The sequence below is a fragment of the Antedon bifida genome, chromosome 3 (genome assembly GCF_963402885.1).
Source record: "Antedon bifida chromosome 3, ecAntBifi1.1, whole genome shotgun sequence".
Lineage (NCBI taxonomy): Eukaryota > Metazoa > Echinodermata > Crinoidea > Comatulida > Antedonidae > Antedon > Antedon bifida.
The window spans coordinates 9,494,417-9,521,072 of NC_136228.1; the positions used below are offsets into that span (position 1 = coordinate 9,494,417).

Here is a 26,656-nt window from a genome sequence, read left to right on the forward strand (position 1 = left end):
TTAGAACACATATGTTTCTATTCACTCTAATACAACATTTTATTAGAAAATGGCCGGAATCATCATTGTGACCTTTGATCCTAGTATGGTCATATCTCGATAACTACTGACAGTAGAAACATGAGGTTGGTCTTAAAATATTCACAATATACATGTTAGTATTTGGTCTAACGAAATATTTTTCCCAAAAGTGACTGGAAATCATAATATTGATTTGACCTGATAACCTCAAATTTCGTTACCGAATGCGCATAACATCAACATATTGGGCTTAAATTGTCAAAAAAGTATATTAATTAAGGTAATGACTGAATTTGTCAATTGACCAGAAGTAATGATATTAACTTTTGACTTAAATTTTGTTTTATATCACTACAACATTGGCAGTCAATCGTCAAACACTTATTTTTCACGCAATACATTGTTTTCTCAACAAATTTAAACAATTACTTTTTCATATGATAAATGTTTGTTCTCGTCGACAGATATAGGAACATGTAGACTAAAGCTTGGTCCACTAACGAAGCAACGTTACGCAATCTATGCAACGTAAGAAAATGCCCTCCTAATAATTGTGTTTCCCCCGCCTGCGTCATTACGCAATACATCACTTTGTGTCAATACGTCGCTGCGTTGCGTTCTAATGGGAACCACGCTTTACGCTGGGGATAAACCTTAAATAACACTTCAAATATTTCCTATAATTTTGATTGGTCGACCATTTCTATAGTAGTATTAAAATGGATGTCCTCAGTAACAATTGATAATTTCAATTAAGACAACAAGATAAAAAAGGTGGTATAATAATAAGACACACCATTTACGAGATGAAATTACGTAGTAAATGGAAAATGCATATGCCAAAACACGTGCATTTTTTATATTTGTTTGAATAATACATAATACTTTAGCGTGGCCTGTGTAGTTAGTGAAATCCACCATTTCCAGCGTATTGCTTAAATTGAGAAGTTTACTTTGTTCTACACTTTGTATTTCTGTGTACATCAACTAAAATGAGGACCAGAATGTTTACATTTGCTCTGGCTTTGTTGCTGATCAACGACTGTTTTGCTTTTGGACTACCTTTCTACCAGGTTGAGATAAATAATGGTAAGTTTTAAATTTCAGTTACGTTTTCTTTTTTGGGTGAGGTGAACAGTGGTAGATATGTATTGGATTGGACGAAATTTTAAAAAAATAACTGTTTTGATTTTTAAAATATGAATAGGTTGTGGATAATTATAAATTATTATATACATACGTTTGTCTTTTGGTGGGTGGGGTATTGACTAATGGGTTGTTACGAGTTGGGTGATATTTGCTACGTACTTTTTATCAGCCATTCAAAACCAAGGCACGGCACGTGAGACGCAGGCTCATTTTCTGAAGAAAAATAACATATCGAAATAGGTTACTTAAAGACCCCTTCCCTGCAATTTTGGACGTTTTTTGGAAAATAATACATATATATCACTTTAAAAACATTAAACCATGTCATTCCTTGTCTTAAATGTACGTTTTATGGTAAATTATGATAAAAAGTGAGAAACAATGCACTACCTAAGTAGCTCGCGGCGATCGACCTCTCGTGGACGGTCTTAGGCCTAGCCTAGCTAGGCTTAGTTTTGTAGGCCTAGCTGGTAAACATCGGTAACGTACGAACATCATACGCTAGCTATATACCTAGCCTGACGTTGTATAGTTGCTGCATTAATTGTCTTTCTATTTTTGCCAGACTCCGTTGATACAAATTGGGGAAAACCCGGTATTTTCGCTGAAAAGTTAGGAGTCTTCCATTTGTTTTGACCGGCACGATCGATCGAAAAGTGGGCGAATTACAGGTGAAAAACAAAAATATCAATCCGCGCGCAATGCATTTTGGGATTTATAGCGGGCCGCTATAATTATTAGAATCGACTTATTTTTCACATTTTTAACCGTTTAAAGACGAAAAAAGTTATCGCAATAGGACCATATAGTATTATTTTTACATTAAATATAGTTTGTGATCTTAAATTAGATCTAAAAAACGTAGGGAAGGGGGCTTTAAACAGTAAAATGATAATTATAAATGAGTTGGATGATATTGTATTTTACAGATGTTAAAATAAATGATATTTGTTATCCTGTTTTGGAGTTACTGGCTTCAAATACGTTGAGGACATGCTTATTGAATTACGAAGATGAGAGAAAAAGAAATGAAATACAGAAAGAAAGAAATGAAATACAGAAGGACAAAACATCCAAACGAGGCAAACCGAAATGTACTTGTATGTAAAAGATTTCAATATTTTGAACACGTTAATGCATTAAGCCTATTTTCCACTAGGCGAATTTGTTCGCGGAAATCAAAAGCGCAGCTTATACGCATGCGCAGAGAAAGATGAAAACATTAATACGCATGCGTATAAGCAGACGCTTTCGATTCTCTCGAACAAATTCGCTTAGTGAAAAAAAATCGGCTTAAGATTAACACATTTTTTTTCACATTAAGTTTTATTATGTAGAGCTTTAAACTGTTTCATATTATGAATAATGAATGCATTAATTGATTTATTCATGAGCCAACTTCTTCTTTTTTTGTAATTTTTCAGACCTAGCTCCATGTCGTAAACGATAGATTTAAATTCACTTCATCTGAAATGTCAACTTGGCAACATGACACCAATCTAACAACATTGCTGATGCCGCGAGAATTATAATGTGAAACCATGGTGAAAACGATGGTGAAATCGTTGAAATATACTCAGCACCAAAATGGTATTCATTGTACCTGGTTGGTAATAATTAATCAGCTTTTGTAATACCTTTTTATAATAACAATTACTACTCAGTGAAGCTTAAGCTTGGTTCCCACTAGCGACGAAACGTAACGCAAACGACGCAACGTAAGAAAATGCCCTTCCAATACTTGTGTTTGCCCCCGCCTTCGTGAAATCAAACCTGCGATGTTTGCAGCACTGTTGCGTCATCGGTTCCCACTTGTGATTACGCAATGTATCACTTTGCGTAAATACGTCTTTGCATTGCGTCCTAGTGGGAACCACGCTTAAAGCTTGGTTCCCACTAGCGACTCAACGTAGAAAAATAATAATAATTGTGTTTGCCGCCGCCTGCGTGAAATCAAAACTGCGATTTTTGCAGCACTGTTGCGTCGTCGGTTCCCACTTGTGATTACGCAATACATCACTTGGCGCCAAAAAGTCGCTGCGTTGTCAGTTGACCAATCACAAGAGATGGATTATTAGAACTGTGGCCGCTTGTCATTGGTCAACTCGCTTGGGCTGTGCTACGTCATTGCGGTGCATCTCGTCATCCTTACTTGAAAATTATGTAGGCCTTTATATAAACAAAAATACTATAATATTATTGATTACTAAACATGTCTAAAAATTCTAAAATGTACTTTGTCGATTTGATTGTTTTATATGGTTCAGATTTTGATAATGGAAAAAATGAAATATTTAGATGTTTTAGTCAACCGATCGAATACATTGCTAGGTTTCGCCAACTCTTATGAATTATTATGAATATTATTGAAATCTTGTGATTTTACATTAACGTTTTTGCAGTAAAGCTTTATATTCCTGCAGTATGCTATCACGGTTGTGCATTTTTATATTAATTAAAACGACATAAATGATACTGTTTTCGTTTACTGTATTTATTGTCAATTGTTTATTCGGAACAAACATCCGTTCAGACGCTGACATGCTTTCACACGCGTATTTTGTTGACGGAATTACAAACAATTGTAATCATTTAATTGTTATATTACCGGGACATTGTCTCAACAGAATGCACGGTCCTCCTACCCTACAAGTGTATCTAACGGGGATGGGTACCGGTACTTAATGTATTTTATACTTACACCAGTTTCTACATTAAAATAATAACAATAATTCATTCTTATATAGCGCATATAAGCAAGCTCTCAATGCGCTAAACATTATTACCCCAGTAATTTTTTTTTGGATCAAACACGTATGGAAACATACTTCTATAATGCAGCTAGTAATCAGCGCAAAGTTGTGTCTTGATCTAACCGGGTACCCATTTATACACCTCAGTTGGAGAGAGGAAAACGTAAGTAAAGTATCTTTCCTACGGATACAAGCAATGTGGCGAGAGTTGGATTCAAACCTCGGTCTTACGATCAGTAATGAACACTAATCACACAATTTCTGGAATTTCACTATATCAATCTTGGAAAAAAACCGTCCGGACACATCACAAACAATAAAACTATAAATATTTGATACGTCTCTGATTGTGTTATTTTATATCAATTTCGATTTGATAATCTGTAAAACGGATTTCCTAATTATTAATAATTAAAATCACAATTATTATGACAAAAATGGTATAATACTAAAACTTATATTTACTTTATGAAGGCTTGCATTTTAACATCATGACATTATACCGTTTTCTTGAATTATATAAAATAATTAATAAGTTTTAGTGAAACTGACCATTTACAGCGTATTGATTTAACTGTATTGCTGTGCACATCAACTAAAATGAGGACCAGAATGATTGCATTTGCTATGTTTTCGCTGATGATTAACGGTTGTTATGCTTTTGGAATAACACAACCAACATTCGTTTTGCGGTTCAGAATAACTGTAAATTATTATATACACGTTTGTCTTGTTTGTGGTTTGGTTGAGGTGTTGGTGTTGGTTCTGGTGGTGTTGGTAGTGTTTGTTGGTGGTGATGGTGGTGGAGTTGGTGTTGGCGGAATTGGTGTTGGTAGTGTTGGTGGTAGTGGTGAAACTATAAATGAAAAAAGTATGTGCCATCGTTCGGAAAATTATAAATAGACTGTAAATAATTGCGTTGTTTTACGTCAATTTCGATTTGATAATCTGTAAAACGGATTTCCTAAAATCAATAATAGAAAAGATAATTATCATGAAAAAGATGGTATAATAATAAAACATATATTTACATTATGAAGATTCGCACATCACGTGGCACTTCCGTTCGTTTGAATTATACATTTTTTTGACGATGATAAAGTAGGCCTACAGTTTTTTTTTCTTAGTAAAATCCACCATTTCCAGCGTATTGCTTCAACTGAGAAGTTTACTTTATTCTACACTTTGTATTGCTGTGTACATCAACTAAAATGAGGACCAGAATGATTGCATTTGCTCTTTTTTCGCTGATGATCAACTTTTGGAATTTTAAACAACGTCTAGATACATAATAATAATAATATTGCAGGTAAATTATAATTTTGCCTTTGTCTTTTGAGGGAAGTTTATTTTAATTTTGTTATGCTGTCGGAAGTTCGGCGACACTATTCACGATATCACCTTAAACACTTCGGTGTCAATCAAGGACTTACGAAAGTTAGAAAAGCTCTCGAAAAATTCCGTAAAAGCAGTAGGCTAGCTGATATAAACTACTTAAAAAATTGTAAAACATTCGGCGTATTTCTAATATGTATAATAATAGTTAACTATTTGAAACAAAATATTGTACGAAAAGAATTCTATTATAACCAAAGTCCTGAAAAATAAACTTTCCGAGAGAAAGTGGATTCGCTAGAAGTATGCGTGACGATGATGAATACCGTACCGTACTTATTTTTGTACTTGATTTTGGGCAAATTAATTTAATAAATTGTCAATGTTTTTACTTCTAACTTGTTGTTACTTGTTTGTCATGAGTTTTAATATTTCGAATTCGTTGTAGAAGTTAAATCCTATTGCTATTAGAATATAATCCTTGAAAGAAGATAAAGGTAATAGTATATAGCTGGTATAGTAGATTATTCTATTATCATACATTTTAAAACTGCTTCAATCTTGAAAAAATTCTCCCTAGCGCGTGGAAGTTAAATTTTGGTTAGATAAAATCCGTACGACTTTTTTTTCATAATAGAATGGCTTTCAGACCAATCGCTCCGCAACTGTGCACCAAGCGCACCAGTTCAAATCCGAAATTAATTCAACATTAAACCCATCTTTTACAATGTTGTTTATCGAACCGAAATTCGAGCTCATTGTGAACGATTGCACTTCCATCAGGCTGCCTGGGTAACATTGAGTAATTAATGTCAATGTATTTAATATAGCGCATTTCACAATACAATTTCGTCTCAATGCGACTCCCTGCGAAAGTCACGTCATGTCATTGCTGCTAACCATATACAGTGCTATTTCGTCTGTCCGCGACAGGTGTAAGCTACAAGGCCTACATGACTGGGGTAACCCCCTACTCGTCTCGAAAGATGTACTAGGTTCTTTAAAGTGCACATGAGCTAGATGTGTACACTGGGCATACGGTTTATAGTCCTTATCCGAGAAGACTCGTTACCACTAGAATTATAGAGCGAGTGAGCCTCAAACCAAACCTTGCTAAAGGCTATGGATTACGGGTTACATTGTCTTGGCAACTCACTCACTCCATTAATTTAATTTTGTTTAAAATGGTTGTATAAGTTCAGAGATGTCCCGGAGTAAGTAAGTAACAGGAGGCCTATTATCGATTTTTTAGATGTTAAAATGAAAGATATCTGTTATCCTGTTTGGGAGATACTCGCTTCAAGAACACTGATCGGATGTTTATTGAACTACGAAGAGGAGAAAGAGATGAATGAAATACAGAAAGAAAGAAACGAAATACCGAAGGAAGTAAACCAAATACAGAAGAAAACAAAACCAGAGTGCAATCAAAGTAAGATTTCTGTTTTGCGTTTACATTTCAATTAGTCAAATTAATTGATGACCATAGAGAATTATTTCTTCGTGGTATAACAAAATCGGTTACTTCTTAATATTAAATTGCATCATTGAATAACTTTTGAAATAGATTATATTTATGAGAAAAAAACATTATGATGCTTAAAAAGTGTTGATTTTATTTGGCTGAAAAATGCATTGATTTGAGCTTTTTCAGTTGATGGATTTGTTATTTAGGCCTAATTAGTTTTGATTGATCTGTTTAACATTATTCTTTTAATTTCTATTTTCAGCCATGGGTACATGTCCTTCTTAACAGAAGATTTAAATTCACGTTGTCTCAAGTAAAACCTGAATCGAAAACCATGATTTTATTTTTCACGTCACAAACAGTAGATGAAAATATAAATACGCATGCGCATTAGAGTCAATACTATTCGATTCGCGTGAATAAATTCGCCTAGGAAAACCGGCTTGAAGCCGATTTTCCACTAGGCGAATTTGTTCGCGCGAATCCAACGTTTCGAAAGGAAAAAATCTCCTACTCTCTTTCCACTACATGATGAGACGTTCATGTTCCTTGCTGAGCTTTTCGATTCGATTCATAAGTGCTCATGAAAACGTCATAGTTCATTACCTGAGCTCTGATTGGTTGCGCGATATTTCGCTTCGCAAAAAGGAGAAACAATTTGAACTAGTAAATTTCGCTGCAGCGAAAAATCAAAGGAACTAGCATTCGTCGCAGAAGGGAGTATGACAGACAGAATCTCGAATACGCAAGCGCATAGCATGACGCTTTCGATTCGCGCGAACAAATTCGCCTAGTGGAAAATCGGCTTAACACGTCATCAATATGCCACTCTGTATCAAACTCAATTACGTGTAAAACCATAATAGTAGTTGAAACGATATCATTATCGTCTTATGTATGTGTTTATGGAGGAGGAGGTGGTGATGGTGGTGATGGAAGAGGTGGTGGTGATGGAGGAGGTGGTGATGGTGGTGATGGAAGAGGTGGTGGTGATGGAGGAGGTGGTGATGGTGATGATGGAAGAGGTGGTGGTGGTGTTGATGAAGGCGGTTTGGTGGTGGTGGTGATGGAGGAGGTTTGGTGGTGGTGGTGGTGATGGAAGAGGTTTGGTGGTGATGGTGGCGCTGATATAATCCTTACCCGGGCTTAAATAAAAAATAAAATAAAAGTATAATCGTTCACACGTGTTGATGTCCGTTTAGACGCTAGTTATTGCTTTAGGTGTACGACATGTGACTACTAATCAATTTCATTGCACTTGTATTTGTATACTGGATATCGTTACCGGGTGTGCTAAAATGCATTATTATAATAATAATACTAATCTATACGATCACTCAAATTTGTCCATTATTACTGTTTTAATTTTTTTTTTTAATGTTTTGTATTTTTAAAGTTCTGTTTTGTCACGATTTTCCATTTAGAATATTAAATTGCCACCTCATGTTGCGTGCGCGACATCCAAATAAACGTACAATAAAACTGTTAATGACACTGTAAGGAAGCTGTCATAAATTTAAAATATATTAATAATCAACTAGAAATCCTGGAAACGTACGTGTGCCATATTTGGACAAACTATAAATATTTGATAAGACTCTAATTGCGACACTGTTGTTAATTTCAAAAACGTATTTCATAATTATTAATAATAGAAAAGACAATTATCATGACAACAAAGATGGTATAATAATAAATAATATATTTACTTAAACATCACGTGGCATTATTCCGTTCGTTTAAATTATACATTATTATTAAGATGTTGTTATAACAAGTAAAGTTTGAGTAAAATCCACCATTTCCAGCGTATTGCTTAAATTGAGAAGTTTACTGTGTTCTACACTTTGTATTGCTGCGTATATCCGCTAACATGAGGACCGGAATGATTGCATTTGCTCTGTTTTCACTGTTGATCAACGTTTGTTATGCTGAAATCAACAACGTCCAGATACATAATAATGGTAAATTTATTTTCTAATTTTGTTGTTTGAGGAGTTATTTTTAGATGAAATTTAGGTACACCTCTATTTAAAAAGTAAATCTGAGACAGGACGCGGACTCATTTCTTAAATTAAAGCAAACATATTTTATGATTTTATGTATTAGTTCTTTCAAAGACGTTTCCCTCCATGGACCCAGTACCATATATGATTGTCTTATGGTTTTCTCTAGCTGATCGTAATAAGTCTAACAATAGTTAACTATTTGAAACGAAATATTGTACGGAAAGAATTTTTCGTAGAACCAAACTTTTGGAAATTCGCAATATATTTGCAATTCAAGTATGCCTTAGAATGATGAATAATTCCTTCTTACTACTTTTGATTTGGGGCAAATTCATTTGATATAATGTTAATTGTGTCAACGTTTTCCCTTCTACGGTTTTATTTTTGTTTTATTTTTAATATTTCGCTTTCGTTGTAAAAATTCAAACCTATAGCTATTAAAATAATTATCCTATAGGAAGGAAAATGTCATAGTGTATAGTAGATTAAATTGTGGTTAGATACAAACTGTACGATTTTTTCCATTGCTCTGAAATCGTGCACCACGCGCACCGATAAACACTAAACCCATTTTTAACTAATTTTTTATCAGGTCACCCCACCAGAATCCGGGCTCATTTTTAAGTGTTAGAATTAACAATTAGGTCGTGTTTTCGCAGCCCAACATTAACCGATAAATATTAACCGATAATTAACCGATAAAGTTCATTTGAAAAGGAGTTTAGCCCATTCCACTCGAGAAATATTAGCTGATATAATTATAGCCTACAATCAAAATATCGGATAATGTGATTGTGAACATATGACGTGTGAAGGACAAATTGTTGCGTTGCGATTGAGCGTTTGGTGTTCGGTAATAACTGATCATGCGACACATTTTTTATTATCTGATTGGTTAAAAAAATTAACTCATAATTGCTGTTATGGCTGTGGAAATACGGCCTTAATTAATTTAATTTAGTAAAATGTAATTCTTGTATAATATAGGCATATTATTGGATTTTTAGATGTTGGACAGAAAGATATCTGTTATCCTGTTTCGGAGATACTGGCTTCAAGAACACTGATCGGGTGTTTACTGAATTACGAAGAGGAGAAAGAAAGGAATGAAATACAGAAAGAGAGAATCGAAAGAGAGAAGAAAGAACAAAAAATACGATGCCAGAGTAAGATTTGTTGTTTTTAAATCTAAAGCTGTGTCTACACTATCAAACTAGCTTGACAAAAAAAAGTGTGATGTGCCCAAATATGATATTGATATGCCAAAATATGGTAGTGATCATCATCATGTCTATATATGAGAACATCACATTTTGTTGTCACATAAAGTTTGATAGTCTAGACAGAGCTTTATAATGAGTAAAATTGATTGTATCGTTGAACAATAAAAACATCGTTTAATTCCCTTGATTTGTTGATTTAATATTATTTATGAGAAAAACAATAATTCTTATTATAAAATAATGCATAATTGATTTGATGTAATATTTGTATTATATATTTACAATTTTATTATTATATTTTATTAAAATTGCTTTAACAATGTATTTATTGTTGATTGAATCTTTTTTCTTTATTTTCAATTTTTCAGCCGGAGCACCTTGTCGCTAAATTCACGTTCGTTGTCTCGAAGTATTCGAATGTAACACTGCGCGCATAAGCATCAGCAGCATAGGCCACTCTGTATCACACTCACTGGAATTACGTGTAAACCCATAATAATAGTAACAATTGTATCTTTATCGTTTTATGAACTTATTTATTTATTCCTTTTTATCAGTTGTTTTGTTGCCATAACGGTAAATATTTCATTTATTTATTTCGGTATAAATGAAAAAAAAAATATTCTTGACTTTTCACATTCAGGGTTCTGCAGGCAGTAAAGCTGTACGGTAGAATGATGCAGGACGTTTACAGTACTTTTTAGACATAACGTAAATTATTTAGTATTATTATAGTATACCTGTAGTATTTTCTGTATTTTATATTGTTATTATTTGTGAAAAAAATAAATGGTATTTGTTTACTGTGAATGTATTTATTGTTTGATTGCTCGTAAGACAAACACACTCGTCAGCAGTCCATGCTAATACTAACATTACTACTGTAATGTGATGCTATTGATGGTGGTGATGTTGGTGGTGATGGTGGTTGTGATGGTGGTGATGGTGGTGGTGATGGTGGTGGTGATGTTGGTGGTGATGGTGGTTGTGATGGTGATGGTGGTGGTGGTGGTGTCGGTGAGGGTGTTGGTGATAGTGGTGGTGGTGGTGATGGTGGTGATGGTGGTGTCGGTGGTGATGGTATTGGTGATGGTGTTGGTGGTGATAGTGTTGGTGGTGATGGCGATGACCCTGGTGATGGTGTTGGTGGTGAGGGTGATGGTATTGTTCGTGGTTTTACTAATTGCATGCAGGTCGTGATAATACATTTGGAATAATTAAACCGGACAAAACTTATCGATGGGCTATCCGAACTGTCGCTTGTGTTGCGCCTACGTTGTTGCATTGCGTCCAAGTGGGAATCAATCTTTAGGCGCTGTGCTACATTGTGTAATGGAAGCAAACATATACTTTTCAGTATTTTTATAACCTGTAAAACAGATTTCCTTATTAATAATAGACCCAATTTAGGCTATGATGATGGATGCATATAATAACAAGCCATTTACTCGATTAAATTAAAGGATGACACTTAACATTGACATTGTATTCTGTTCGTTTGAATTATACATCATAATGTTTGAATTGAAAGAAAGATGTACTAGGTTCTTTAAAGTGCACAAGAGCCAGATGTACACTGGACCTACGGTTTATAGTCTTTATCCGAGAAGACTTGTTCTACCACCAGAACCATGGAGCGAGTGAGCCTCGAACCCTTGCCAATGTTATGGCTATGGATTTCGGTTCCACTGTCTTAACCGCTCGGCCACACTCACGCCGTTTGCCGTACCTAAAGAGTCTTCTCGGATAAGGACTATAAACCGGAAGTCCAGTGTACACAGTTATAACATGTGTGCACTTTAAAGAACCCAGTTCATTATTCGAGAAGAGTAGGGGGTTACCCCGGTGAACTGGTTCACAAAATAGCCCCTGTATCAGGGGGATTACCACCTATCTGATAGGACAGTGATTAATTTACTATTGGTAATCCTTGGCCACATAGCCTAAAGATATCAAATTTTTAAAAAAAATAAAAAAATGAATTGCAGAGGTTGAAATAAGTAATGTTAGTTATCCTGAAGGATGTATATTGACTTACAAAGCTGAGAAAAACAGAAAAGAATTGGAGAGACAAACAACACCAAAACGGCCTAATCCATCATATCTATTCAGTAAGATATCCAATATTCACTAAAGATTTAATAATTGCATCAAAATGAAACACAAAAAGACATTACAGTTATTTCGTTCCGCTGTTTTATTTGATTTAATTAATGTAGGGCTACTTTATTTGATGTTATGATTTAATTAAGTAAACTGATTGAATCATACCTAACTTAAAATTAAATATAACGTATTTCTAAAATAATATAGTTGTTGTTATATGTGTTTGAATTTATTGCATTAATGATATTTTCATCCTAACTGATTGAATCATGTATGATCTAAACTTCGTTTTCCGAGAAAGCATTGTATATAGTTAATAGAGTAAATTTTAATATTATTCTTATTGCAAATTTCAGTCACAGTGAATGTATTATTAATTATTATTCACTGTTCATGACAAATTTGATGCATTTATTTATAGAGTTGATTCTGTTCATTTCTCTTTCTTATTTTCTTATTTCAGATTCCAGTATATTATGTATGCCGAAAGAAGCATACGAAGCACTTAATAAAGACAAAGCAAAACAGTAGTGAGTGCGCCTTCTGCGCATGCAACGCCTCTTTGTAGTGTGTCCTTTACCATGATGGATTTATTATTAATTAATATAGACAGAATTATTAGTTGCAGGTTCCGCAGCAAACTTCAAATTAAGTAGTTGTTCTTATCTTTCATCCATCATAAATTTAAGTGTAATAGTTTGTATTTATGTCTTAAATTTGTAAACAAAATAAATGGTATTCGATTATTGTGAATGTAAATATTGTCGATTTCGTTTTATTACTCTATAAACTTATACTTCAGGGGATTGCTCATGATATTGAAGAAGAAACCCGGTTTACAGATTATCAATATTATAGTATTGGCCTATTAAAATTAAACGGATTTCCTCTTCAATTCAATGGAATTAAGACATGTTTATCTCTGATGACGATTAGAATACCGAAACGTGTTTGTACACAAATTATACAGACCAATATTTATCAGACGTCTTATCATAATTTATATTTTAATATTATTATACCAGACGTACATTTAAATAATTAAACGCAGTAATACGCCACGTGACATTATGTCGTTCATTTGCAATAAGCATATAATGATAATAACAGTTAATTCCACAAATAATAGAGAAAAATAGAGTAACATAATAAATATACAACCGATAATGAACATAGGCCTAATTCATATAATGCAAGAAAAGAAATATATAAGAGGAAAAGGGACGCCACAACTGGCGAGGGCCTAGATTATTAATTTCTACAATATTTAATAACTTTTGAATATTATTTATGAGAAAAACAATGCTTATTATAAAACATTTTGAATAAAATGCATAATGATTAATTGATGTGATATTTGTATTATATTATATTTACCATAATTTTATTAAAATTGCTTTAACAATGTATTTATTGTTGATTGAATCAATTTTTCGTTTATTTTTCAGGCTTAACATATCCTTGTCCTAAAAATAAATTCATGCTGTCAGAAAGTATCAGTCTGTATCACACTCACTGGAATTACGTGTAAACGAATAATATAATGCTCCTTTTGATCTCTATCAATTGTTTTTCGTTTTGCTTGCCTTATTTCATGTTTTGTCGCTATAACAAAATCAATGTATGGGTTATGAATAGTATACGGTAAATATTTTATTTATTTATTTATTTCAAAAAGAAGCAAAAGCTGAAAGCATTGTATTCACATGATATAAGATTATAAAAATCTAAATTAACAAGGCCAACAGCCATAAGTCGCGTGCTAAAACGCATAGTGATACCGGACCGACAGACAGACCGACAGACCGACCGACATAGTGAACTATAGAGTCTTTTTACATTAAGGGTTCTGAGGCAGTAAAACTGTACAGTAGATTGTTGCAGTACGTTCTCAGTACTTTTAAACATAACGTAAATTATTTAGTAAGATATCTATATTAGTATTTCTATATTTTATATTGTTTTTATGTGTGAACAAAATAAATGGTATTTGTTTACTGTGAATGTATTTATTGTCAATTATGTTTGACTAGATGGTACGCTCGCTTCGCTCGCGTACCATCTAGGTCGTGTCCACAGATGGTTCTCGAATACACGGTCATTTCAGCGTAAAAAACTGGCGATTTCAAAACGTACCACAGGACTATAAATACAAAAAAACAACCTAATTTGTGTTTTGTATATAACATTAGAGTTGAGGGATAGGGAAGAGGATGGGAAGAACAATTTTTAAATATATTCTTTATCCACTCAGTAACGAAATATTGTTTTAAATGTTTTATAGGCCTATCAATAATATACCACTTAACACATTAAAACATTTACGATTTAATACTTTTTTTTAAATGTCCCTGTTATAGTCGATTGAAAGGTACATGTAACGAAACACCACTACGACGTTTATATTTTTTATAATTATTAATTAATACAAACGTTGAGAAGCAACTGTCAGTAATAAAGTTTTTATTTGTATATTATCTGTTTATATATCCAGCAGTAGAGCCTACCCACAGTCACAGTAATAAATGTTCTTTGTATATGAGTTTATATATCTAACAGTAACCACATTCACAGTAAGAAAATGTCGATTCAAATGGCGACCAAAAATGGTTAATACGTATAATTTAGGCTACAATTTTGTCAAAGTGTTGCAATACTATATCTCAGTTTTAAGTTTATTCTCCAAGGGCCCATAAATTTACCTACTTGTGTTACACCAAGATTGGAATGAGATTGGAATGTTCCATTCATCGGAAATCAATACATTTGTATAAACGTATATTAAATCTATCAAAATAGCATTTTTTAAAGAAAATCGGCCTGTCTTTAACATTATGATGCTGTACTCGAGCTGTTCAATCGGTTTTCAGCCATTAAAAACAATTATCGTAGGAGGAGATAGGAATCATCCTCGTATTATTGTATGCGGGTATTTTTCAAGATGGACATGCATTAGACAGTGTATACCACGATCGGAAAACACCCCTATTTGGGGAAAATCGTTGAACCTAAATTCGTTTTAATCGTCAATAACTATTTATCGAACACAATTTAAATAGTAAACAGGGTTATATCAGGTGGTTAAAATCAGTATCGAAAGTACGAACCAACTTTATATACCATCGAGTAAACATTCTAGAAATAACGCGCGATTTACCGAATTTTGCCCTTACGTAAATTTATATATAGATTCCTCGTAAGACAAACACACTGGTCAACATTCCATGCTAATAGTTAAATTGTAACTGATTGAATTGAGGGTGTTGGTGTTGATGGTGTTGGTGATGCTGATGGTGTTGGTGATGCTGATGGTGATGCTGATATTGTTGTTGATGGTGTTGTTGATGGTGGAACAATCATCCTGATCCTATTAAAAATACATCCTCTATCATACTTTTCAAAACAACCTAAAAAAAACCATTATTTTTCTTTGTAAATTCTTTCTGGTTTTTTTTCTCAGCGCTTTGGGACAATCTTTGATTGTAAAAGCGCTTTATAAATCGAACAACATTACATTACATGGTGGTGATACTAATGTTGGTGGTGGTGGTGATGATCCTGGTGATGGTGTTGGTGGTGATGGTATTGTTCATGGTTTTACTAATTGCAGTTCGTGATAATACATTTGGAATAATTAAACCGGACAAAACGTGATGGGCTATTCGAACTGTCGCTTGTGATTGGTCAACTCGCTTGCGTTGCGCCTACGTCGTTGCATTGCGACCAAGTGGGAATCAATCTTAAGGCGCTGTGCAACATTGTGTAATGGAAGCAAACATATTACTTTTTCAGCATTTTGATAACCTGTTGTCTTTTTTTTTTATTCAGCCCCAGTTCCATGTCGTAATTTTGGCTAGGGCAGCTGGAGTTGTCGAAAAAATATTACGTGCCATCGTTCGGACAAACTATAAATTGATTGCGTTATTTTACTTAAATTACGGTTTGAGAAAAATCTGTAAAACGCATTTCCTAATTATTAATAATAGAAAAGACCATTATTATGACAAAGATGGTATAATAATAAATAATATATTTACTTTATGAAGAAACGCACTTAAACATCACGTGGCATTATTCCGTTCGTTTAAATTATACATTATAATTAAGATGTTGTTGCCACAAGTAAAACCCACCATTTTCAGCGTATTGCTTCAACTGAGAAGTTTACTTTATTCTACACTTTGTATTTCTGCGCACATCGACTAAAATGAGGACCAGAATGATTGCATTTGCTCTGTTTTTGCTGATGATCAACGGTTGTTATGCTGGATTTTTCAACAACGTCGTCCAGATACATAATAATGGTAAATATATTTAAATTTACTTTTGTTCTTTGAATGGTTAGACAATGTCTGATGATAAAATGTTTAGGTACCCCTATTTAATCAGTAAATCTAATCCAATACACACATGCGTCTGGAACGACCCGATGAGATTTGTTATTGTTTTCGTATTGCGTTAGTTTCACATTGGTTGTAAAAGTTCATATTAGTTAAATATATTCTTAAAAGAAGGTAAAGGTAATGTTTTATAGTAGATTATTTTGTTTTCTATGGTTGGGAAGAAGTTAACTTCAGTGCGATTAAATAGCTTTCGACCATCGGATCCGAAATCGTGCACCGTTTCAAGTCAATGCGTACGGAATCTGGAATCAGCAACACTAAACCAATGTTGTTTCTTTTTCTGGTCCCCGAACCGGAATCCGAGTTCGTTGTGAACGATACATCCTTCCGGCACCGGGGTAAAATTAATTATTTGAAACGAAATATTGTACGGAAAGAATTTTTCGTAGAACCAAACTTTTGGAAATTCGCAATAGATTTGCAAGTATGCCTTAGAATGATGAATAATTTCTTCTTACTACTATTGATTTGGGGCAAATTCATTTGATATAATGTTAATTGTGCCAACGTTTTCCCTTCTACGGTTTTATTTTTGTTTTATTTTTAATATTTCGCTTTCGTTGTAAAAGTTCAAACCTATAAAATAATTATCCTAGGAAGGAAAATGTCATAGTGTATAGTAGATTGTAAACTTAAATTGTGGTTAGATACAAACTGTACGATTTTTTCCATTGCTCTAAAATCGTGCACCACGCGCACCGATAAACACTAAACCCATTTTTAACTAATTTTTATCAGGTCACCCCACCAGAATCCGGGCTCATTTTTAAGTGTTAGAATTAACAATTAGGTCGTGTTTTCGCAGCCCAACATTAACCGATAAATATTAACCGATAATTAACCGATAAAGTTCATTTGAAAAGGAGTTTAGCCCATTCCACTCGAGAAATATTAGCCGATATAATTATAGCCTACAATCAAAATATCGGATAATGTGATTGTGAACATATGACGTGTGAAGGACAAATTGTTGCGTTGCGATTGAGCGTTTGGTGTTCGGTAATAACTGATCATGCGACACATTTTTTATTATCTGATTGGTTTAAAAAATTAACTCATAATTGCTGTTATGGCTGTGGAAATACGGCCTTAATTAATTTAATTTAGTAAAATGTAATTCTTGTATAATATAGGCATATTATTGGATTTTTAGATGTTGGACAGAAAGATATCTGTTATCCTGTTTCGGAGATACTGGCTTCAAGAACACTGATCGGGTGTTTACTGAATTACGAAGAGGAGAAAGAAAGGAATGAAATACAGAAAGAGAGAATCGAAAGAGAGAAGAAAGGACAAAAAATACAATGCCAGAGTAAGATTTGTTGTTTTTAAATCTAAAGCTGTGTCTACACTATCAAACTAGCTTGACAAAAAAAAGTGTGATGTGCCCAAATATGATATTGATATGCCAAAATATGGTAGTGATCATCATCATGTCTATATATGAGAACATCACATTTTATTGTCACATAAAGTTTGATAGTCTAGACAGAGCTTTATAATGAGTAAAATTGATTGTATCGTTGAACAATAAAAACATCGTTTAATTCCCTTGATTTGTTGATTTAATATTATTTATGAGAAAAACAATAATTCTTATTATAAAATAATGCATAATTGATTTGATGTAATATTTGTATTATATATTTACCATTTTATTATTATATTTTATTAAAATTGCTTTAACAATGTATTTATTGTTGATTGAATCTTTTTTCTTTATTTTCAATTTTTCAGGCGGAGCACCTTGTCGCTAAATTCACGTTCGTTGTCTCGAAGTATTCGAATGTAACACTGCGCGCATAAGCATCAGCAGCATAGGCCACTCTGTATCACACTCACTGGAATTACGTGTAAACCCATAATAATAGTAACAATTGTATCTTTATCGTTTTATGAACTTATTTATTTATTCCTTTTTATCAGTTGTTTTGTTGCCATAACGGTAAATATTTCATTTATTTATTTCGGTATAAATGAAAAAAAAAATATTCTTGACTTTTCACATTCAGGGTTCTGCAGGCAGTAAAGCTGTACGGTAGAATGATGCAGGACGTTTACAGTACTTTTTAGACATAACGTAAATTATTTAGTATTATTATAGTATACCTGTAGTATTTTCTATATTTTATATTGTTATTATTTGTGAAAAAAATAAATGGTATTTGTTTACTGTGAATGTATTTATTGTTTGATTGCTCGTAAGACAAACACACTCGTCAGCAGTCCATGCTAATACTAACATTACTACTGTAATGTGATGCTATTGATGGTGGTGATGTTGGTGGTGATGGTGGTTGTGATGGTGGTGATGGTGGTGGTGATGGTGGTGGTGATGTTGGTGGTGATGGTGGTTGTGATGGTGATGGTGGTGGTGGTGGTGTCGGTGAGGGTGTTGGTGGTGGTGGTGGTGTTGTTGTTGGTGATAGTGGTGGTGGTGGTGATGGTGGTGATGGTGGTGTCGGTGGTGATGGTGTTGGTGGTGATGGTGATGGTGTTGGTGGTGATAGTGTTGGTGGTGATGGCGATGACCCTGGTGATGGTGTTGGTGGTGAGGGTGATGGTATTGTTCGTGGTTTTACTAATTGCATGCAGGTCGTGATAATACATTTGGAATAATTAAACCGGACAAAACTTATCGATGGGCTATCCGAACTGTCGCTTGTGTTGCGCCTACGTTGTTGCATTGCGTCCAAGTGGGAATCAATCTTTAGGCGCTGTGCTACATTGTGTAATGGAAGCAAACATATACTTTTCAGTATTTTTATAACCTGTAAAACAGATTTCCTTATTAATAATAGACCCAATTTAGGCTATGATGATGGATGCATATAATAACAAGCCATTTACTCGATTAAATTAAAGGATGACACTTAACATTGACATTGTATTCTGTTCGTTTGAATTATACATCATAATGTTTGAATTGAAAGAAAGATGTACTAGGTTCTTTATAGTCCACATGAGCCAGGTGTGTACACTGGACCTACGGTTTATAGTCTTTATCCGAGAAGACTTGTTCTACCACCAGAACCATGGAGCGAGTGAGCCTCGAACCCTTGCCAATGTTATGGCTATGGATTTCGGTTCCACTGTCTTAACCGCTCGGCCACACTCACGCCGTTTGCCGTACCTAAAGAGTCTTCTCGGATAAGGACTATAAACTGGAAGTCCAGTGTACACAGTTATAACATGTGTGCACTTTAAAGAACCCAGTTCATTATTCGAGAAGAGTAGGGGGTTACCCCGGTGAACTGGTTCACAAAATAGCCCCTGTATCAGGGGGATTACCACCTATCTGATAGGACAGTGATTAATTTACTATTGGTAATCCTTGGCCACATAGCCTAAAGATATCAAATTTTTTTTTAAAATAAAAAAATGAATTGCAGAGGTTGAAATAAGTAATGTTAGTTATCCTGAAGGATGTATATTGACTTACAAAGCTGAGAAAAACAGAAAAGAATTGGAGAGACAAACAACACCAAAACGGCGTAATCCATCATATCTATTCAGTAAGATATCCAATATTCACTAAAGATTTAATAATTGCATCAAAATGAAACACAAAAAGACATTACAGTTATTTCGTTCCGCTGTTTTATTTGATTTAATTAATGTAGGGCTACTTGATTTGATGTTATGATTTAATTAAGTAAACTGATTGAATCATACTTAACTTAAAATTAAATATAACGTATTTCTAAAATAATATAGTTGTTGTTATATGTGTTTGAATTTATTGCATTAATGATATTTTCATCCTAACTGATTGAATCATGTATGATCTAAACTTCGTTTTCCGAGAAAACATTTTATATAGTTAATAGAGTCAATTTTAATATTATTCTTATTGCAAATTTCAGTCACAGTGAATGTATTATTAATTATTATTAACTGTTCATGACAAATTTGATGCATTTATTTATAGAGTTGATTCTGTTCATTTCTCTTTCTTATTTTCTTATTTCAGATTCCAGTATATTATGTATGCCGAAAGAAGCATACGAAGCACTTAATAAAGACAAAGCAAAACAGTAGTGAGTGCGCCTTCTGCGCATGCAACGCCTCTTTGTAGTGTGTCCTTTACCATGATGGATTTATTATTAATTAATATAGACAGAATTATTAGTTGCAGGTTCCGCAGCAAACTTCAAATTAAGTAGTTGTTCTTATCTTTCATCCATCATAAATTTAAGTGTAATAGTTTGTATTTATGTCTTAAATTTGTAAACAAAATAAATTGTATTCGATTATTGTGAATGTAAATATTGTCGATTTCGTTTTATTACTATACAAACTCATACTTCAGGGGATTGCTCATGATATTGAAGAAGAAATCCGGTTTACAGATTATTAATATTATAGTATTGGCCTATTAAAATGAAACGGATTTCCTCTTCAATTCAATGGAATTAAGACATGTTTATCTCTGATGACGATTAGAATACCGAAACGTGTTTGTACACAAATTATACAGACCAATATTAATCAGACGTCTTATCATAATTTATATTTTAATATTATTATACCAGACGTACATTTAAATAATTAAACGCAGTAATACGCCACGTGACATTATGTCGTTCATTTGCAATAAGCATATAATAATAATAACATTTAATTCCACAAATAATAGAGAAAAATAGAGTAACATAATAAATATACAACCGATAATGAACATACACCGGTGGAACATAGGCCTAATTCATATAATGCAAGAAAAGAAATATATAAGAGGAAAAGGGACGCCACAACTGGCGAGGGCCTAGATTATTATTATTATTATTATTATTATTATTATTATTACAAATTAATAATTCATTCAAACGAATTAGTAATCCGTTCAAACGAATTACAACATATCTCTCAAGTGCCATTTACTGGTAAATGTATTTTAATTTTGTCTTTTGACTAGTTAGACAATGTTTGATCATAATATTTAGGTACACCTCTATTTAATCAGTAAATCTGATAAGCCCTTTTATACAAAGGGCTTATGGGACGCGGACTCATTTCGGAAATGAAAGAAACATTTGTTATGATTTATCAGTTCTTTCAAGAGGTTTCCCTCCATGAACCCAGTTCCATGTATGTATGTTTGTTTGTTTGCTCTTATGGTTTTGCTCTAGCATGGTAGTATCTTAATCAGTCTGGCCTAATAGCTATTTGAAACAAAATATTATACGGAAAGAATTCCTAAAAAAATAAACTTACAAAAAAAAAATAGATTCAAGTATGCCTAATAATGATGAATAATTAGATTTGGGCAAATTCATTTAATATAAATTTGATTGTATCAATGTTTTTACTTTTATTTTTTTTTATTTTGGAAAGTTTTAATATTTCGCATTCGTTGTAACAGTTCAAACCTATTTCTTCTTCTTCCGGGAACAATTAGGCCGTGTTTCCGCAGCCCAACATTAACCGATAAAAAATAAACGATTGTTAACCGATAAAGTGAAAAGGGTTTAGCCGATTCCAATCGATAAATAATAGCTGACTTCCGCACGGTCTTGTTCTGCCTGATGTGGCTGGTTATATACTTTGCATAGGCAAGTATAAAGTATAAAGTAATTGGCATCCTTTGTAAATTAAGACACTTTTTTCCACAACATATCTTACTCTTATTATATAACACCCTTATACAACCTCATCTTCTTTATTGCAACATTATTTGGGCAGCCGACTACCCATCAAACTTAGACAAACTTAATAAACAAATTAAACGTGCTGCCCGTATTATTACTTTCTCTCACTATCTCGCCCCTTCCCAACCTTTATTTAAAAAAACTCAATATACTTAGTCTACATGATCTATTTACAACACAAATTGCTTCCTTTATTTTTCAATTCTTTAATACCAAACTCCCTGTGACAATGTCTAATCTATTAATTCATCATACAAAATCACACAAGTACAATTTACGTATCGACAATAATTTCAGCATCTTGGTGTACCTCCTTTTAGACTGAAAATTTCCGAATATTTTATTTCTGTTTCAGGACCGCGAATCTGGAATGATCTTGATGACAAACTAAAGCATTTTAAATCTCTTCATACTTTTCGTAGAAATTTTAAAAAATATCTTATTTCTTTATACTAATTTTAATATTATTATGACTGTAGTCACTGAAAGTATCTATTTTTATCTCATTGTTTTTGTTTTTATTTATTATTTTAAGTAGTAAATTTTATTAGTTTATATGTATGTGTATTGTTTTTGGGGTCTTTCTTGAGACAAGAAACTTGATTTCTTCTAGAGAAGACCCCAAATGATGGCTTATTACCATGTTTTCATTTAAATAATGTACAAAATATTATTCTGTTAAAAAATATGCCATTGTTGAACAAATAAATGTTTTTTGAACTTGAACTTGAACTAATAAAAGCGCACTCTGATAAAAGTACTTTGACATAGGCTATTATTAAAATAAAAACAAATTATATCAATATACTACTATATTTTATTTTGTTATACACGATCAATTCACTTTGTAATATATGTGGACTAAATGAAAGCAATATTACTGGATTTGGAACTTTATACTTTACGTTTGACTGGTCAGACTTCGCGAAAATAAAAGACGCTAAAGAAAAATTGTTCTGTGTGAATTAGATGATGCACGCAAACACTAATGAAAGTATAAAATGCCAAAATATATTATTTGGGTGTTTTTCGTGGTGTACTAATTATTTGATACATATACAATTCAGTAAAATGACGGCCGCTCAATAAACATCAGTGTGCCAAATGTGAGCACGTACCGTTCAGTGGTTTTGGAGGATATACGTAATGTGATAATGTCACATTTGACGTGAAGGAAAGTTGAGTTGCGATTAAGCGTTTGGTGTTCGGTAATAAATGATCATGCGCACATTTTATTTGTTATTTTGTTATTTGATTGGTTATAAAAAACAACCGATAATATTTGTTATTGTGGAAACACGGCCTTCAATAATTTAATTTAGTAAAATGGCATTCTCGTATAAATATAGGCCTATTATTGGATTTTTAGATGTTGGAAAGAAAGATATCTGTTATCCTGTTTGGGAGATACTTTGCCCTTACGTAAATTTATATATAGATTCCTCGTAAGACAAACACACTGGTCAACAGTCCATGCTAATAGTTAAATTGTAACTGATTGAATTGATAGTGTTGGTGATGCTGATGGTGTTGGTGATGCTGATGGTGATGCTGATATTGTTGTTGTTGGTGGAACAATCTTCCTGATCCTATTAAAAATACATCCTCTATCATACTTTTCAAAACAACCTAAAAAAAACATTATTTTTCTTTGTAAATTCTTTCTGTTTTTTTTAATTTTCTCAGCGCTTTGGGACAATCTTTGATTGTAAAAGCGCTTTATAAATCGAACAACATAATGTTGGTGGTGGTGGTGATGATCCTGGTGATGGTGTTGGTGGTGATGGTATTGTTCATGGTTTTACTAATTGCAGTTCGTGATAATACATTTGGAATAATTAAACCGGACAAAACGTGATGGGCTATTCGAACTGTCGCTTGTGATTGGTCAACTCGCTTGCGTTGCGCCTACGTCGTTGCATTGCGACCAAGTGGGAATCAATCTTAAGGCGCTGTGCAACATTGTGTAATGGAAGCAAACATATTACTTTTTCAGCATTTTGATAACCTGTTGTCTTTTTTTTTTATTCAGCCCCAGTTCCATGTCGTAATTTTGGCTAGGGCAGCTGGAGTTGTCGAAAAAATATTACGTGCCATCGTTCGGACAAACTATAAATTGATTGCGTTATTTTACTTCAATTACGGTTTGAGAAATCTGTAAAACGCATTTCCTAATTATTAATAATAGAAAAGACCATTATTATGACAAAGATGGTATAATAATAAATAATATATTTACTTTATGAAGAAACGCACTTAAACATCACGTGGCATTATTCCGTTCGTTTAAATTATACATTATAATTAAGATGTTGTTGCCACAAGTAAAACCCACCATTTTCAGCGTATTGCTTCAACTGAGAAGTTTACTTTATTCTACACTTTGTATTTCTGCGCACATCGTCCTAAAATGAGGACCAGAATGATTGCATTTGCTCTGTTTTTGCTGATGATCAACGGTTGTTATGCTGGATTTTTCAACAACGTCGTCCAGATACATAATAATGGTAAATATATTTAAATTTACTTTTGTTCTTTGAATGGTTAGACAATGTCTGATGATAAAATGTTTAGGTACCCCTATTTAATCAGTAAATCTAATCCAATACACACATGCGTCTGGAACGACCCGATGAGATTTGTTATTGTTTTCGTACTGCGTTAGTTTCACATTGGTTGTAAAAGTTCATATTAGTTAAATATATTCTTAAAAGAAGGTAGGGCCTAAAGGTAATATTTTATAGTAGATTATTTTGTTTTCTATGGTTGGGAAGAAGTTAACTTCAGTGCGATTAAATAGCTTTCGACCATCGGATCCGAAATCGTGCACCGTTTCAAGTCAATGCGTACGGAATCTGGAATCAGTTCAACACTAAACCAATGTTGTTTCTTTTTCTGGTCCCCGAACCGGAATCCGAGTTCGTTGTGAACGATACATCCTTCCGGCACCGGGGTAAAATTAATTAATTAATTTAATCAACTGGAATTCTTGAATAGTAGATATATTTTTTTTTAGATGTTGAAATGAAAGATGTCTGTTATCCTGTTTGGGAAATACTGGCTTCAAGAACACTGATGGGATGTTTATTGAATTACGAGGACGAGAAGGAAAGTGAAATAGAGAAGCAAAAAAAGGAAACAGAGAAGGAAAGAGAGGAAATAGAGAAAGAAAGAGAGAAAATAGAGACGGAAAGAAAGGAAATAGAGAAGAAGAGGAAGCAAAGACTATGCTTTTCTGGTAAGATTTCTAATGTTTTTCGCTGAAGTTTAAAAATTAAGTTAATTGATTGTATGATTGAATCGGTTAATTCCTGTAAAAACTTTTTAATATATTTGTGAGAAAAACAATAATGATGATATTTATACATGTTGTTCCTATTTGACTGAATGCATTGATTTGAAGTGATATATTTATTATATATATCATAATGTTATTAAAATAGCTTTAAAAGCGTTGATTTTTCGGTTGATGGAGTTTTATTTTATTTAGAATGTTCATTGAATCGTTTTTTTCTTTTTATTTTCAGGCGCACCATGTCGTCCTCGCTCCTAAAAAAACTCCTTAAATATACGACGTATTCGAATGTAACGTTGCAGCAACGTAGGCCAGTGTAAAACTGCAGATACTGGAATTACAGTACGTGTAAACCCAAAATAGTATAAACGATATCATTATAGTTTTATTTATTTGTTTCTTTTGATTTCTATCAATTGCTTGGCTGTTTCAGTCATTCCGATCGCTTGCCTTACCTAATGTTTTGTCGCCATAACAACATTTATTATCAATTATGAATATATTGAAATACGGTAATCATATCGTGAATTAATAATATTAATACGGTACTTTCTATATTTATAATGTTGTTTATTATATTTGTGGACGAAATAAATGTTAATCTATTACTGTGAATGCATTTATTGTCAATGTTTTGTTCTAAACACATTCGTCAACATCTGGAGGTTACTGCTAATACTTAAATTGTAACTACTGTTACTAGTGGTGGTGATGTTGGGGTGTTGGTGTTGGGTGGTATTGGTGGTGGTGTTGGTTACTCATGGCAGTCCATGCTAATACTTAAATTTTAACTACTGTAGTGGTGGTGTAATTGTGTAACTAATGTAATTATACATATTCTAGCGGTTTTCCGCTTACCGTAACCGCTCGTCTGTGTAAATCGCCTTAAAGAGTTGAAAAAATTGAGTTTTAGAAAAGATTGCCTAGAGGGCGATATGCATCTTTAATTTCATAAATGTATTTTAGGTTTTGTCTAGAGGGGGACAACTACCTCTTGATCAGTGGAGAATAGCGGCTCGGATAAAGTGAGCTACTATAGAACAAGGCCATATAGATGGCTGCAGTCGCGTGCTCATTAGTGTTTACCGACCAACCTACCAACTGACCGAAATTACTGAACATGTTTAAAAATGTTGAAATGTTTAAAAACATTTATATTTTTTTAATTTCCACGTGCGTAGCCTGTCACTTTTGACGTGCTCGTATAACGTAATTTCGAGTTGAAAAGTAAGTCAAGAAAACA

The 26,656-nt window shown here is 33.3% G+C and overlaps 1 protein-coding gene and 2 long non-coding RNA genes across 6 annotated transcripts; all 3 read left to right on the forward strand.

Moving 5' to 3' along the window:
• Positions 1-918: 918 nt before the first annotated feature.
• On the forward strand, positions 919-26,320 carry LOC144837071 (uncharacterized). Of its 2 annotated transcripts, XR_013611435.1 has the most exons (4): positions 919-1,110; positions 2,100-2,270; positions 2,595-3,384; positions 26,307-26,320. It is a non-coding gene; the product is annotated as an uncharacterized LOC144837071 (long non-coding RNA). The 2 variants fall into 2 exon arrangements; XR_013611434.1 differs by lacking the exon at positions 26,307-26,320 and having other exon boundaries at positions 2,595-3,624.
• LOC144837070 (uncharacterized) lies at positions 8,512-26,028 on the forward strand. Of its 3 annotated transcripts, none has more exons than XM_078692062.1 (3): positions 8,512-8,690; positions 25,135-25,356; positions 25,646-26,028. In XM_078692062.1, exons 1-3 carry the CDS (start codon positions 8,600-8,602, stop codon positions 25,669-25,671), a joined length of 339 nt encoding a protein of 112 aa, XP_078548188.1. In that variant the 5' UTR covers positions 8,512-8,599; the 3' UTR covers positions 25,672-26,028. The 3 variants fall into 3 exon arrangements, with proteins under 3 accessions (XP_078548188.1, XP_078548189.1, XP_078548187.1); XM_078692063.1 differs by lacking the exons at positions 25,135-25,356; positions 25,646-26,028 and adding exons at positions 9,743-9,901; positions 10,327-10,768 and having other exon boundaries at positions 8,520-8,690; XM_078692061.1 differs by lacking the exon at positions 8,512-8,690 and adding an exon at positions 24,448-24,625.
• Positions 16,192-18,640, forward strand: LOC144837074 (uncharacterized). The gene is made up of 3 exons (XR_013611438.1): positions 16,192-16,368; positions 17,621-17,779; positions 18,205-18,640. It is a non-coding gene; the product is annotated as an uncharacterized LOC144837074 (long non-coding RNA).
• Positions 26,321-26,656: the final 336 nt, after the last annotated feature.